A 15,653-nucleotide genomic window follows, 5' to 3' on the forward strand; every position below is an offset into this window, starting at 1 on the left:
TCGAGCAGTGTGGAGCGGCCTGGAAATTATTTTTGGTACATTTTGAGCTTTACTATTAGTGTGGTATCAAACACATGGAAGCAAACAACAGGTTCGTCCACACAAGCCCGCAAGTAGATCTTTTTTGAGTTTCCCCCACCAAAAAAAAAACTGTTTGAGGGCTTAAGGACGAACCCACGCATGCTTACATTCTTAGCATGGAGACACAGACAGTCCTTAGTACGAGGAAACAAGAAGGCTTTGTGTGACTTACCTTGTATGCACGCGGCGAGGCATCCAAAGAGCAAAACGAGCAAGGTGGTCATCACAAACACTCTACCACCCTTCATGTTGGATCTTTTTACCTAGTATATAGTTCTACGAACGTCTGAACTGTGTGAGAGTCAGATTAGACCATATGGAATGGCTTCGGATCTTTATATATATATATATATATATATATATATATATATATATAGACACTCAGCAAAAGACACAAAATCTCAACTAAACTGATGGTGAGATATGCTGACGAATACTTGGAGGGGCATCGGACATAAGCGGAGAATAACACGTCAGTTATTTGTAGATATTGCAGTATATATATGATCAATCTCAAAGATATGTTATATAATTGGTAGAATAATATACTAGATATTTTTTCTTTCAAAAAAATATACTAGATATTTTATATAATATGTACAATGATATATACAATGTTTATTAGCAGCAATCCAGAGAGTGCTGTTAGTTGGCGTTATTTCACAAATGGGCACTCTGTTACCGGAAGGAAACAGCCAATGGCAACGTGTCGTACTCGTATATGAACGCACAACTCAGTAACAAGACAGGTTTTGAATTCATAACATAAACACGAATGAACGACGTCCTCTCTGTTCGTTTTCTTGAAGAAAACCAAGCCAGATCTCCCAAGCAAAATTCAGAGCACCAATCCAAATTCGCCGGTTTTATCTCAGAGATCTATCTAAGCAGGCCCTCGGCAGGCACATATGAATGAACACTAGTATTCCCTGCCCATTATTTCGACGATTTTAAGGTTTTTATCATCGATCGATAGATGCAGCGACGACGACCGGCCTTCCGCCGCCATTTCAGGTGGGCAGTGGGGATTGCAGACAGGGCACTTGGCCCTGCACTCGCCGACTGTGCACACTGTGGCTCCTGCTGCGACTGGCAGCAATAGCAGGGCTCTTCACCCACACACTGCAGGACGCCTTTGTAGGTGCAGAACACCAGCGTCAGCTCGCTCTCGTCGTCCATGGTAGAGTTGACGGAGCCAGCGTCGTTATGGCACGGCCGGGTAGTTAGAGGGTAGTAGCTCTTGCTTCCTCTTCCTCCATCCTCGAGCAACAGAGAACGACCTGACAGTTTAATTAAGCTTATTGTTAATGCGATGTATGTGTGCTACATAGTCGTTAAGCTTACTCGTACGAGGAAAGGAGAAGGTTTTATGTTTATATACACTTACACTCCACACCCAGTGCGAGACATCCAAAGAGAAAAACAAATAAGATAGTCACCACAGGCGCCCCACTGCCGCTCCTCATATTGGATCTTGGTGTACCCCTAGCTCCAGCAACACCTGAACTTTGTGTGAGAGATTCAGATTAAAAAATGGAATTGGCTCCCTCCTTGCTGTATATGTAAGAGGCTCAAAGACATTTTATATATTATATGGAACATGTTGAGCATAACTGAAAAATTGACATGCTTTAGAGCCCGTTTAGGCGTTTAGTTACAAAAAATTTTCGCCCAAAAATTTTAACCTCCCCTTTGGACACATGCATGGAGCATTAAATATAGTTAAAAAATAAAACTAATTGCATAGTTTGAATGTATACGACGAGACGAATCTTTTGAGCCTAATTAGTGCATGATTAGCCATAAATACTACAGTAACCCACATGTGCTAATGATGCGGTCAAATGCCTCAAAAGATTCGTCTCGCGGTTTCCAGGTGAGTTCTGAAATTAGTTTTTTAATTAGTGTCCGAAAAACCCTCCCAACATCTGGTCAAACAGTCGATTTGACATCCAAAAATTTTCATTTTGGGAACTAAACGGCCCCCTATTAGGGGACGGACACAGACAGCTCAGTTGTGTATATCTTGAAGCAATATAGGTTGTATATCTTCAAGATATGGTGAAACAGAACACTCAGCTGTAGTGGTATATGTGCCGATGAGATTAGAGATGCATCGGACAAACGTGGAGAACAGAAACTTTACACTCTAGTGAATACTGAAAACGTACGATCTAGCTTCGAGATATATATGCTGTATATTTTGGAGAATATAAACAAGTAACTGTAGTGGTGCAGATATGCGTGATCTTTCGAGATATGCTGCACAACACAATTAATTGTAAAGGATATGGTCATCAGCAACATGCATGGCCAATCAGCCAGATACTGTACGTACATTAATTGTTTTTGAGATTGCAGAATCATACACGGGTTTAGCAACAATACAAATGCCAGATTGCTGTTGTCCTCCTTTGTCAAATGTATCCTCAGTTTGTTATTGGAAGGACACAATCCTGACTGCTGTTTTTCTCTGCTTCTCGGTTCAGCAATTTCTAATCCTACCTATGTTCATATATCCATCAAGAATCAATCTCTCCTATGTATATTTATTATATCTGCAATACACTAATCACATATTGAAATGGATTTTTGAGTTCCTTCAAATCTCTAATGTATCAGTTGATCTCGTTGGTCCCTCAGATGCTTTGACCTCCCTTACCCACCTTGAGAATTGCACCACTTGCTTTCAACAGCACCGTCTTGTTTCAACACGCACCAACCTTTGGTGCAAGCTGTCGAGGAAACCTTGGTTAATAGGAACATATGATCAATTCAACAAGCTATCTGTCAGAGGCGATGGCTTCTTCTATCCTTCTTATCACAACGCTGAGGCTATGTCCCTCTTCCAGTGCTTTGACCACCGCTCTATGCGCTTTCTTGTGCCACTTCAAAAGGTTATAAGATTGCATGACTGACCAACGAGCTCGGTTTGCCATCTGATAAGCAGTAGATAAGTACTAAATATTCATGGATCATATATGTTTATCCAGAATCACGTAAGATGTAGTAACAGCAGAGGAACACAAACAAACCTGTGCAACAGAAAGCGGCGGGTTAAGTAGAATACACAAACTCCTGAACAAATTCTCATCATTCTCTCCACCTTCTGCCTCCCCATAAACAAGTGCTTCAGCAGCGATCCCGGCAAACAGAATCATGGAGTACCTGCACTTAAGAAAAGTCAAATGTTGCACGAGAACTCCAAGTCCCAATATTCAATTATATGAGTACATGACCCATCTATGTACCTGTCAAATACTGTACTTGATAGATGTCCCTCAGCAAGTTCTTTTTCCATCTTTTCATCCCAGAATTGAGTCCCTGCCTGCAGAGGTATGGAATCACGAGTCCATGAGAGTGTTATAATGTGTGATATCTATATGAAAGGCATAAGGTGATAAAGGCAAAAGGAAATGGTGGCATAGCCGAGTTCAGAAGAAAAAGGAATGTGCCACATGTGTACAACATAAAATCTAATAATCTACTACAAGTAATAAGGCGAGCCAAATAAAAACAAGAGAACAGTATTTATTCAGAAAAGATACAGAATCTTATTCATCACAATTTCAACACTAGACGCTTCTGTTTTTAATTCACTAGTTGTCAGAACCTTGTGCACTGTGGATTACAAATACCGCAAAACAGAAAAGGCCTCATGCACAAATTCATATTAAGGTGTAGCCCTGAAAAAGGTGCAGTGAAGTTTTGAAGTGACAAAAATTACACTGCTTCACTGGATAATAGACAAAATGCCAAGCATGAATGCATGATAGATAGATAGCCAAGGATTGAAATTAACAATGGATGTACCTGTCCCTGAATGCCCATTCGCAATGCCACAAATGGATCCAAAATGACTCCTCGTATCGGGCAACCCATTAGATAGGCTACACATAAGTTCAATTTAGTAAGGAACATTGCCAACATTGAATCTCTGAAGTCAGATAAATCACAAATTACATGTTGACTAACTTATATAGTAAAAACTACTATCATGAAAGGGGCAGCAATTAGAAGAACATGGGGCAACAAACAGGTAGGAAAAGGTAAGCCATACCAGTAAGAAGATGGCCTGCTTCATGTACAAGTATTCGGCGCTTAAATGGAGGCCAGAAAGATGAGATTTGCGCGAGACAAGTACCACCAAGAAAGATTGCATCAGCTGTTGCTAATGCCAATACAGCACCCAATTTAGGCCTTAGATCAATCCCTTGAGTTAGTAGAAAAGATACACCTCCAAGAAATCCAACAAGAACGTAAGGAGAACTTCCCGAAAGACCCCATTTCTTTGGTGCAAGTTTGGCAGCTGAAGAGATTAATAAACAAAAAATTAAACATTTATACCCTCGCGATGGTAAGTCACAATAGATGAGCTGACCTTTGAAACAGCTCTATCAGCTTGTTCTGATTTCTGATTATGTTTTGCTAAAGAGTGTCGCAGTCAAGTTTTCCTATTTTAGAAAATAAAATTGCAGTATGAACATCCTGCCTTGCTGTAACTGGTAACCATGCAATCACTGTGTGAAGGATGATACAGTAGAAGTGAGGGGATACTGTCTTAATCCTCACCTTCCAACCCCGTCATCTCCTTTAAAACAGTTGGTGTCACTTCTCTTGGTCCTTCTAGAACTGCAGCAAATGAGATGCAACACTATCAATCAGAATGGCAGTCTGAATGAAACGACAGCATCTCTACACCACTGTAAAGGTTAACTGATAAACCGTAAGCCAAGCTCAAATCATGACTCATAAGGCTTGAATCATACAAGTCACTAGTCAGTACACCAACCAAATCACCACTTGTCAAATCCTACACTCCCATTTCACAAACAACTAAAAATTGAACTTAGTTCGACGCCATGTTTAGATTGCGAAGGCAATGCCCAATTGCGTCCCAGGTCCCAACTCACCGATGTTCTTGCACTTGCCGAAGTTGGCGAGGACCCCGCGGTCGACGAGGAACTGGTAGGCCCGGCCGACGAGGCGCATGTCGTCGGCGTCGATGCAGGCGTCGAGTACCTCCCAGTCCCGGCCCGGCGGCACGGGCACCGCGACGACCTGCGTCGCCGCGGTCCCAGCCGCGGGCTCCACGGACTGCAGGAAGCGGAGCGCGCGGGGGAGGTCCTTCCTCCTGACGGCGTCCTCGAACTCCCTCCACTCCTTCGCGGCGCCCGCCTCGTCCTCGAACTCGCGCCACTCCTTGACGGAGCCCGCCCGGAGGCGGGCCCCCCGGCGCGGGGGAAAGCACGGAGAGCGGATGAAGCGCTTGTGGGAGGAGAAGGCGCGGGCGGCGGCGGAGGAGGAGGAGGAGGCGAGGGGCAAGCGGGGAGATGCCGTTGGCGTCGCCATTGGTGCGGCCGCGGAGGGGAGCAAGGGGGTTGGGTGCTCGACGTGGCGTCGTCCAGCTCCAGCAGCAGGCGAAGGAGAAGGACGCCGCTGTTCGAGTGGGCCGGATCCTGCTGTGCCTTTTCTCGTTGAATGTTTTCAGGCCCAGTGAGATTCCAAAATTTTTTAAAAAACGTCACATCAAATATTTGGAATAAAATCTATTTACAAATTATTTTGCACGGATTATAAATCGCGAGATGAATCTAATGAACCTGCTTAATCCATAATTTGCAACAGTGACACTACAATAATCATTCGCTAATTATAAACTAATTAGACTCATTATATTCGTATCACGATTTACAACTCATCCGTGAAAAAAAAATATAAATAGATTTTATTTAATGCTCCAAATTAGCAAGATTCTCTTTCAAAATTTTTTGGCAAAGTGATCGACTTCCGTTTTTGCGTTCATGAATCGAGAAATTGCAAGTGATGCGGTCCGCGGGCACCGATTTCTATACCCACATATCATCAAACTTTTCCATGTGGTGGGAAATACAGGATCGATTCCAGGGAGTTGAATAGTTCTCGTAAACATCAAGTTTGCAGCTAAGGCAACATATTTCGAGCAAATGGCCAACTCTGTTCAGATCAAGCACGAATCAGAAATACACGCACCGATGCACGGTAGAATGATCTGTATGCAACAAGATAAGATTCACTCTAGTTCATTGCAACACGAGCCTTCTACGTAGATTGCAGAACACAGGCAACCACGAGTCCACGACTCAACCACAATTTACAGCACTACTATATCATGATCACTGCTGATTTTCCGATGAGGCGATAATCATAACATAAACAGCCTACAGTGACAAAAGCTGAACAATGGAGAACTTTCAGAGTGCCTGTGCATAGCGTATGACCACAGCATAGAAAGGATTGTGTCAAACAACTTGTAAATAAAAAGCGGCCCCGAGCATAGAAATACAGCATTGTGGACATAATGCAAGAAGAATTTCCAAAGATTTAACATAAACAGCCCGCACGATGGGCACAGCTCATGTTTTCAGAGTGGATGAGCCTCAGCCCGCACGATCACTGTGGAATTTCTGATTATCAGGAGACAAACAATCCCACGCAGTGCCAAATCAGCAATTGAATAGCTTTCTTTTTTTGAAGGGATAATTGAATAGCTTTCATCTTCGGCCACAGCATAATCAAAAAGCATCATCCCAAAATTAGAGGCATCATATGACAAACAGATTACAAATGCAACATCACAAAATATGTGGCATCATATGAGACAACTTGTGAGAAGCAAATTACAAATGTCATGCCATCTCGAGACATATCACAAAAGGCACCATAACAGAAATGTAATAATAAACCCCAATTCAACAGCAGATCACATACACAGACCACCAACTATGCCTCCCAGATATAAATGCAGTCTTGTTACTGGAAGCTAGAACATGATACCGAGATTAAGATCTACGGCTCAGGACTGAAAACATTCGCTTTCTACTTTGAATGTAAGATTGCAGAACAGAACATTGCCCACCCAATCCTGCAGAGTTAGACGCATCGAACGAATGAGACGTTTCACAGCGTTTCAATCAGCAGCACGACACGGTAATGAATTATAAACAGCACTGGATGATATATCGGGAATCAATTATACGGATCATAACTTGCAGCAACAGATCTCAGGCAATCTGAAATGTAAATGAACTGGCATTCGTTACCAAGTGCACAAAAAGGGGGGGGGGTTCTCAAAACTCAGAATCCACAACAAATTCATAAGTTCTCTTAGCACAGATAGACGAAACAAGATGTAAAAAGACCTATGCGGTGAGCACGACGGCGCCGCCGGCGGCCTTGATCTTCTTCTCCGCGACCTTGGAGATGAGCTTGGCCTTGACGACGATGGGCTTGGGCGGCAGCATCCCCTTGCCGAGCACCTTGAAGTAGCCGAACTGCGTCACGTCCACCAGCGGGGCCTTGTCCGCGCCGGCCGCCGCCTCCGCGGCCTTGTCGGCGGGCACCATCGACCAGAGCCGCTCGACGTTGACCGACGGGCAGGAGAACCTGTTGCGGAGCTTGTGGAAGTAGCGCATGCCCACCTTGCCGAAGTAGCCCGGGTGGTACTTGTCGAAGAGGATGCGGTGGTGGTGCATGCCACCGGCGTTCCCGCGGCCTCCCGGGTGCTTCCGGTGCTTGCCGATGCGGCCGTGCCCCGCGGACACGTGGCCGCGCTTCTTCCGGTTCTTCTTCAGGCTCGTCGTCATCTCCGCCGCTCGCCGCCGCCGCCGGGTGCTGGGGTTGGAAGGGGAGGAGTGGTGGAAGCAAACCCTAGGTGGTTATCTTTCTTATAAGGCGGGTGCGTGGCGCGGCCGCCGTCCGATGGGGAGGGTGGAGGATCTGGGACGGTTGGATGGGACGGGCCATGTACGGTGCTTCCTGCTAGGGTTTTTCCTTGGGCTGCAATTGCTTACATTATGGGCTGGGCCTTTTTACTCCGAAAATGTTGGGTTTGTAGCAGTTAGGCCCGTCCCGTCTGGCCGATAAAAAAAGGGAGAGAAGATTAAATCTGCATACAATCCTTTTCTCGACGAAAAAAGTTGCAACCTTCCTGCAAACTTTTCAAGAAACACGTTACAACCTTGCTAATCGTTTTGGATCTATTTGGCTGGCATAATAAAAGTTGTAAGTGCATCTCCAAGAGTTTGCCATAATTTACTTGGCATATCTTGTATTTTGCTAACTTCTAAAAAGATATGCCAAGTAAAAAAGAGCTTATCTCCAACAGTTTGACATAATTCACTTGCCAAATCCAGATCTAACTTACATCAGGAACCCTGAGAGAGAAACAAAATTATATTTATGCCCTTCCACCTTTTGAAAACTTAAATCAAGAAACTTTCTCTGTTATTTATTTCTTTTTTTCACCCTCCCACCTGACTAGAAACCACGATGTCAACCGCGTGCCGCGCGCGTATATTTACGCGCTGGAGGCTGGTTTTTCCCAAGTTACCAAAAATTGTCAAGTCTTTTGCCAAACTGTTGGAGGAGTATTTTTAATGTTTTTGCCAAAAATCAAAGATGGCAACTCGATTTGCCAAACTGCTGGAGATGCTCTGACATGGATATCTCTGTGGCAAAATGCCGATAAAACACCATCCACTTGAGCTGCTTCTTATAAGTTTTCTTGTACATGTTTCAAGCGTGAGCCGATGTTTCGCTCACAACAACAGCAGCTAGAATTATTAATTATATTTTCCACAAAAAATAATTCAAACATAATATAGAAACAAGCATGAAAATATTAGAGACGATTTCTCTACGCACTACAAAGAGATCTATTCGCTGAAAATGATGCGGCAGGATCCATATTTCAATGGAACGAGTCCTCCCATTTCCAGGAGGCTGGTTCGGACATTCGGAAATGTTACAGGGCCATTTGATGCAGCTGCGCCCGGCTCCAGCTTCTCCACTGTAGACGAGTGATGTAGCGCGCAGGAACCGAAGGAGTCACAATTTCTAGCTCCACCGGTTTGTCGTCCTCTTTTTTTCCCTAGTTATTTTAGGACGGATAGAGAAGGTGAGCTTCTTGTTACAACAGTGCTACGCAATACGCTACAGTGCATGTCTGGGGGAGGAATGAAGCTGCACCAAACGGACTCTACCTGTTGTGGAAATAATACACGGCATCAAGCCAACCGTCAAGCAAACTGGCCTCTGGCTTTTCGCGATGCCAAAGGTGCTCACTCATCAACCTCACAAAACAGATAGCCCGCCCGAGCAGTTGCCTAACATCGCCGCCGACGAACTGCGCAGCGGAGAAGAATTGTGGCTGCCGATGGTCGACGAGCTCGGCAGCTGTTCTCGACTTTCATGGGCGTGATTGGATCCAAGGACTTAAAGCTATTTTTAGCCTAAAATAGACTAAAATAGTTTAAAATTTTTAAACATGAGGGCTAGTTCAAATATGCTGCTTCAAAAAACTATCCCACCCAAAAAGTGATTATTTGTGATATTTCAAGTGGGGACCACCATAGCAAGAGAAGTAATATGATTCTAATAATTAAGAAAATATACTTTAAAGACTAAATAACTCTTGGATCCAAACATATTAAGAGTTATTTTATTGAAAAATTATTTATTTGAATTAATTAGTTCTAATCCTTCGATCCCAACACGACCGACGAGGCGGGGCATGCGAATCCGATCCCATGGGCCCCGGGCATAGGAAGCAGCAGCCAGTCGGCGCCAAATCAATGGTCCCCCGGCCTCATCCAGCTCGACAGCCCACGGGCGCGAACGAGCGGCCACCCAAGCGGCCAAGCCCAACCCATCTGGCCTTGCCTTTCCAGTTCCACGCATCGGCGGTCTCCTTCCAGAACCTTCTTCCTTTCCGCCGCGTGCCCCCTCCTCCCGTCCCAAACACTGCGTTCGGCTGGTGGTGAGGGTCCAGCACTACAGTGTTTTCCTCTCATATCTTTCCAACTCTAATTTCCAGCCACCAATCAATTAACAATATTTTTTTTCACAGCACTGCAGCTCCAGCTCCAGTCTCACCATCAGCCGAACGCAGTGAAAACCGTCGAATCCACACCGTCCGTCCCCAATCCGTGGGCCCAGGAGGAAATCCGCAGGCGCCGCGCCCCCGCCGCCCCGCTTGGCCTCTTTACCCCCCGCTCCAAGACACGCCGCGCTCCCACTGCCACCCGGGGCCCGCCTCACCCGGCCCCACGTGTCAGCTGCACGCACCCCCGCACCCGGCGTCCCGGCCCCGGATATTCCGTGGCGACACAAAGCCCACCTCCTCCTCTGTAAAGAAACCGATCACCACCCCATTCTGATTGGCACATCCAAAGCTCACCTCGCCTCACCACCACTGATCTCCTCGTCGCGTTCGCCTCCGACTCGATCCGGTTCTTCCAATCCAATCCGCGGTGAGTCGCCCCCTCCGATCGCGAGCCTGCCCCCGGATCCGCCGCCGTCGGGCTCCGGGCTCGGGTCTGATCCCCGCGGCGTCGGGTTTTCTCTTGGTGCGTGCGTGCAGGGAGTGATGGCGACCAAGAGGAGCGTCGGCACCCTCGGGGAGGCGGATCTGAAGGGGAAGAAGGTGTTTGTGCGCGCCGACCTCAACGTGCCGCTCGACGACGCCCAGAAGATCACCGACGACACCCGCATCCGCGCGTCCGTCCCCACCATCAAGTTCCTCCTCGAGAAGGGCGCCAAGGTCGTCCTCGCAAGCCACCTGGTGAGCATGCTGACCGCCCCCCACATACCTGTGTCACGTACCGTCTGCTCAATGCTTTGATTTGTACAAACTGAGGTGCTGGTCTGTCCGTCTGTGGAGGATGGGGCGGATGGGATGCGGTGGCATTTAGCAATTAGCATGATCATAGTGCCGAGTTTTGGATTTAGTCAATTTGGGATTTAAAATCATGGTCGTGACAGAAAAGTATTGTGCTTACATTTATGGCAGTGCATGAGTGGCGGCTGTGGTTAGATATGGGTGTGCCGTGATCTCGAGGCTAAGGTGACCAAGTTTTAGTTTGGGATCTGTAGTTTATGTTTGGCCTGCAACGCTGATCAACTGCCCTTACTGGAGTTCATTTACGGCTAATACAATTGTAGCTATTGCAGTTAAATACTTAAATGCGATGAGCCGATGAATGAGCATGCAGCACGGACTATATGCTGATATATGATATTAGCACTATCTGTTTAGTCTTGTTTTTTGATTTTGTGATTTGTGATTGGCCACTATTCTGGTTGCGATCTTTCAAGATAATCTAGCTAGCAGTTGTACAGATAGTATGCCTTTATATTAGAAGATCAGCATGTTCCAACACAGATTCTAGTGCCACCATTCTGTTTTTTAATAATTCTGTATATTGAAGAATTAACATCATGGAGGGTTGACAGTTAGATTGCTACTCCCTCCGTTCCAAAATAAATGCAATTCTTTGGTTCAAAATTTGTCCCACAAAGAATGCAACTTTGAGCTAGCAACCACAAAAGACAGTCTCCGGAAACTTCTCATACAAAAGAGAAGCCAATGTCTAGATTTTTCTTACAAAAGACAAGGGGCAATTTGGTAATTTGCACATAACATTGGTTTACGTGTTCGGTCCTAGAATTACATTTATCTTGGGACGGAGGGAGTATATTATTTAAGTGGATTGTTTATTCCTCCTTGTCAAATACATGGGTGTGTCTCTTTGCTGTTGCTTTCAGCTAAAGCAAGTTCCATTTTTATAGTACATCATTGAATCCTGGTTTATAGACCAAAATGTAGATAGTTAGTCGGAACCAAGCCCATTTGCAAAATCTTTGAGCTTTTTCTGATTCACACAAGCAGGTCTATCAATCATTAAATTTTTTTTTTGGCTCTGCTGCAAACATCATTTGATTCATTGAACTGTATGGGAAATAATAGCATGCTGTCCATCAGATTGTATGATAGTATATTTGGAACCTGATACCTGGTGGGCAACAAGATACCCCATAGTACTTTTTTTTTAAACTTTGATTGAAACTAGCATACGGTCATGCGCTCTTAAACAATCTTTGTGGCTGTGATGTTTTCTATGATCAGTAACATGACAATCATTTATGTTCAAATGTGGCAAGAAGCATGACTTCTTATGATGTATTTTGCTGCTGTTATTTCCAGGGCCGTCCGAAAGGTGTCACCCCGAAGTACAGCTTGAAGCCTCTTGTTCCACGCTTATCTGAGCTCCTTGGTGTTGATGTATGCTATGATTTGACATTATCTCACTATGTTTTCTGTTGTCCCTTAACTAAGAGCTGCTCTTATTGTGCATATATAGGTGGTGATGGCCAATGATTGCATTGGTGAGGAGGTTGAGAAATTGGCTGCTGCTTTGCCGGAAGGTGGAGTTCTGCTCCTTGAGAACGTCAGATTCTACAAGGAGGAAGAAAAGAATGACCCCGATTTTGCTAAGAAGCTAGCATCTGTTGCTGACCTTTATGTAAATGATGCTTTTGGCACGGCTCACAGAGCCCATGCTTCAACAGAAGGAGTTACCAAGTTTTTGAAGCCTGCTGTTGCTGGTTTCCTCATGCAGAAGGTAATAAAATCTCATCCCTGCTCATGATCTAAATTTGTTTACACACCCTCTCCAGCATGTTTGAGTAAAAAGATAAAGTAGAAGTGGGTTTCCTGTTGACATGTCTAGTAGGAGTGCTTCTTATTGCCCTTGTAGCAGTTGCTGTATAAATTCCTCATCCATTATAATTACCAAGTCTAATTATGTGTCTCCCTACCACTGTAAGTCAAAATACCAAGGTATGTTTGCCTCCATAATAAGGTCCTGCTTCTGTAAGTAGAAAGGTGTAAAATGTATGTACAATATATGCTCCCTGAATTACATGTAGTTTAAAATGCTCAGTCTAATAACATCTAAGAGCCTGGTGCAGAGGTAGAGCCTACCGTCTGTAACCGGAAGGTCCCGGGTTCGAGCCCTAGCCTCTGCACATTTGTGTGGGTAAGGCTTGGGGCTTAAAAACAACCCTTCCCCAGACCCCGCACAGTGCGGGAAGCCTACGGCACTGGGTACGCCCTTTTTTAATAACATCTAAGAGCAACTCCAAGAGACTCTATATCTTTCCTCATTGTTAGGAATAGAGATTTTGATGGAAAAATACCCTCCAACAGCATCTCGAAGTGGTTGTCCAAATGTAGCCATCCTCCATTCCTCGTTTCTCTCTAGCCAAAGATAGATAACGAAAATGGCTTTCTAGAGAGTACACAAGATATAGAAACTGGTTGGAGAGTGAAAAGATATAGAAAGCCATTTATATGCACAAGGCTCTCCAAATGATAATTTAGAGATTGAAATTTAGAAAGACTCTTGGAGATGCTCTAATAGCAAGCATAATTTACATATAGTTCAGAGGAAGATGCCATTAATTTACATAGATTCCTTGCATTTTGAATATATGTTTATTTTGTATCCGTGGTAAGAGATCTTGTTTGTACTTTAAGAAGTCTAGGAGAGTTTTTTTTTTGGAAGAAAAAGTGGGTTTGACTATAGTTTTGATTATCCCAGGAACTTGACTATCTCGTCGGAGCTGTTGCCAACCCAAAGAAGCCATTTGCTGCCATTGTTGGTGGATCCAAGGTCTCAACCAAGATTGGGGTCATTGAGTCTCTGCTGGCAAAGGTTGATATCCTCATTCTTGGTGGTGGTATGATCTACACATTCTACAAGGCACAGGGATATGCTGTTGGAAAATCTCTTGTGGAGGAAGACAAACTTGAGCTTGCAACCTCACTTATTGAAAAGGCGAAGGCAAAGGGTGTTTCTCTTTTGCTTCCCACTGATATTGTAGTCGCTGACAAGTTTGCACCTGATGCTGAGAGCAAGGTTTGTTCCTTCTACACATTAAAACCTCCATGGCACTTGCAAAATTTGTACTTTCTGAGATTGGTTGTGAAAACTGTAGTAATCATTATACAGCTTGTGCAACAAATTACGAATATGAGCAGTTCAGTGTGTACAGCCACATGGCATGCTAGTAGTTTCATCTAACTTTGATGCTTACTTGAACATCTTTTACAGATTGTTCCTGCCACTGCTATCCCTGATGATTGGATGGGTCTTGATGTTGGCCCTGATGCCATCAAAACCTTCAATGATGCATTGGATACCACCCAGACTATTATTTGGAACGGTCCGATGGGAGTGTTTGAGTTCGAGAAGTTTGCCGCAGGCACTGATGTAATATAGCCTCTCATACATCAATTGATTTCTGGGTTCTCCTTTTTGTTTGCTTGATTGTTTTGGTGTCTTATGCAATTTTTCTTTCTTCAGGCCATTGCGAAGAAGTTGGCTGAGCTTACAACCTCAAAGGGTGTCACTACCATCATTGGCGGTGGTGACTCTGTTGCTGCTGTTGAGAAGGCTGGGCTGGCTGACAAGATGAGCCACATTTCGACCGGTGGTGGTGCGAGCTTGGAGCTGTTGGAAGGCAAGCCGCTCCCAGGTGTCCTTGCTCTCGACGATGCGTAAGCTACGGAGCTACTTCAGAACTTCAACTGCCCCTGTCAGCCTACGTGTCATTTTGTTTTGGACCATTGTGTAACATTGCAAAGTTATGGATCGATGGAACTGAGATAGAGGCTTGGCATCATGTTTTGCTAGATGAGTCTTGAATAAGTTTAGACTTCCTTGCTGGTGCGAGTGAAGTGATTGGAATTCGGAAAATTGGAACTAACAAACTCCCATGGATGTGTATGATATTTTGTTTTGCAGTTTGCAGCTCTATGTTGCTGTTGCTTAACTTCTCTGGCTGTGTTGCAAGATGAGCTGCCAATATGGGTTTTTTATGGTTTCATACATTTCATTCCCCTCGTTCTTCTGTGGGGCGACAGGCTGATAACTGCTTTGGGATTCTTAGATGAACAAACTTGACTCTTTCACATCTTCACATTCCCAAATCCATAGAAGAAAATTACTTGCGAAATTCTTATAAGGTTGATATCCTATTTTATTCGTTTATACTTCGGTTGGATTTCGATTCCACTTGCTAAGTATTCGTTGGGCTTTAGGTTACTTTAATATTGCCTGTATAAATCTCCATCCATGGCCTCCTTTGAATTGATATATTTATGTTCTATGTTTTTGACTTATGAAAAGAGATGACACTAGACCTAATTTTCCACCACCTAGTGTAACGGCAATTGTCCCACCAAAAGCGAACTTTGCCACCATCTAATATTTCAGTCAACTTCCATGCTTGTCCTTTTCATGACGTGCAGTCCAAAACTAATAATGGAGCTCCCTAAACCTGCAAACAAATGAGGAAAAATGCTAGGAATTGATGATCTTTATAGGGTAGATTAACGCCACTGGAGTTAAACAAAGAAACCGAAGAATCTCTTTCCCTCCTTTTTCTTTAAACCCGACAAGTCAAAATTCTCTGCATGATTCCCCCGTAGATGGGCAGATGGCCAGCATGAACGACGACAGGTGACTTTGAGATTGGAAGAAGGCAAGAAGCTTTCCGGGTCCTGACAGGGGTCAGCATGCACAGCGAATCAGCCGAGCCTCTTCCATGGAATGTGCGTGTTATTGCGACTGAACAGGGCGCCTAAAAAGGAGAAGCATGATGTGTGTCGCTGTTAAGCACAAACACCAGAATCTTGTTACATGTTTTTGTTAGTGAGGGCAGCATTGAGCTGCTTGGCCTTTTGG

General features: G+C 44.5%; 3 protein-coding genes across 3 annotated transcripts; 1 reads left to right on the forward strand and 2 right to left on the reverse strand.

Moving 5' to 3' along the window:
- Positions 1–2,356: 2,356 nt before the first annotated feature.
- Positions 2,357–5,537, reverse strand: LOC120654764. Its single transcript, XM_039932401.1, has 7 exons — positions 4,995–5,537; positions 4,654–4,713; positions 4,142–4,390; positions 3,895–3,971; positions 3,333–3,409; positions 3,117–3,249; positions 2,357–3,020 (listed from the first exon to the last, which is right to left on the reverse strand). The coding sequence occupies exons 1-7, from the start codon at positions 5,431–5,433 to the stop codon at positions 2,865–2,867; spliced, it is 1,191 nt and encodes a 396-aa protein (XP_039788335.1). The 5' UTR covers positions 5,434–5,537; the 3' UTR covers positions 2,357–2,864.
- Positions 5,538–6,670: 1,133 nt separating this feature from the next.
- Positions 6,671–7,800, reverse strand: LOC120654765 (60S ribosomal protein L27a-2-like). Its single transcript, XM_039932402.1, has 2 exons — positions 7,263–7,800; positions 6,671–6,985 (listed from the first exon to the last, which is right to left on the reverse strand). The coding sequence occupies exon 1, from the start codon at positions 7,704–7,706 to the stop codon at positions 7,263–7,265; it is 444 nt and encodes a 147-aa protein (XP_039788336.1). The 5' UTR covers positions 7,707–7,800; the 3' UTR covers positions 6,671–6,985.
- Positions 7,801–10,216: 2,416 nt separating this feature from the next.
- Positions 10,217–14,739, forward strand: LOC120654766 (phosphoglycerate kinase, cytosolic). Its single transcript, XM_039932403.1, has 7 exons — positions 10,217–10,373; positions 10,484–10,684; positions 12,107–12,184; positions 12,264–12,524; positions 13,506–13,823; positions 14,019–14,177; positions 14,271–14,739. Exons 2-7 carry the CDS (start codon positions 10,490–10,492, stop codon positions 14,466–14,468), a joined length of 1,209 nt encoding a protein of 402 aa, XP_039788337.1. The 5' UTR covers positions 10,217–10,373; positions 10,484–10,489; the 3' UTR covers positions 14,469–14,739.
- The last annotated feature ends 914 nt before the right edge of the window (positions 14,740–15,653 follow it).

The sequence above is a fragment of the Panicum virgatum genome, chromosome 1N, assembly GCF_016808335.1.
Source record: "Panicum virgatum strain AP13 chromosome 1N, P.virgatum_v5, whole genome shotgun sequence".
NCBI classification, from domain to species: Eukaryota; Viridiplantae; Streptophyta; class Magnoliopsida; order Poales; family Poaceae; genus Panicum; species Panicum virgatum.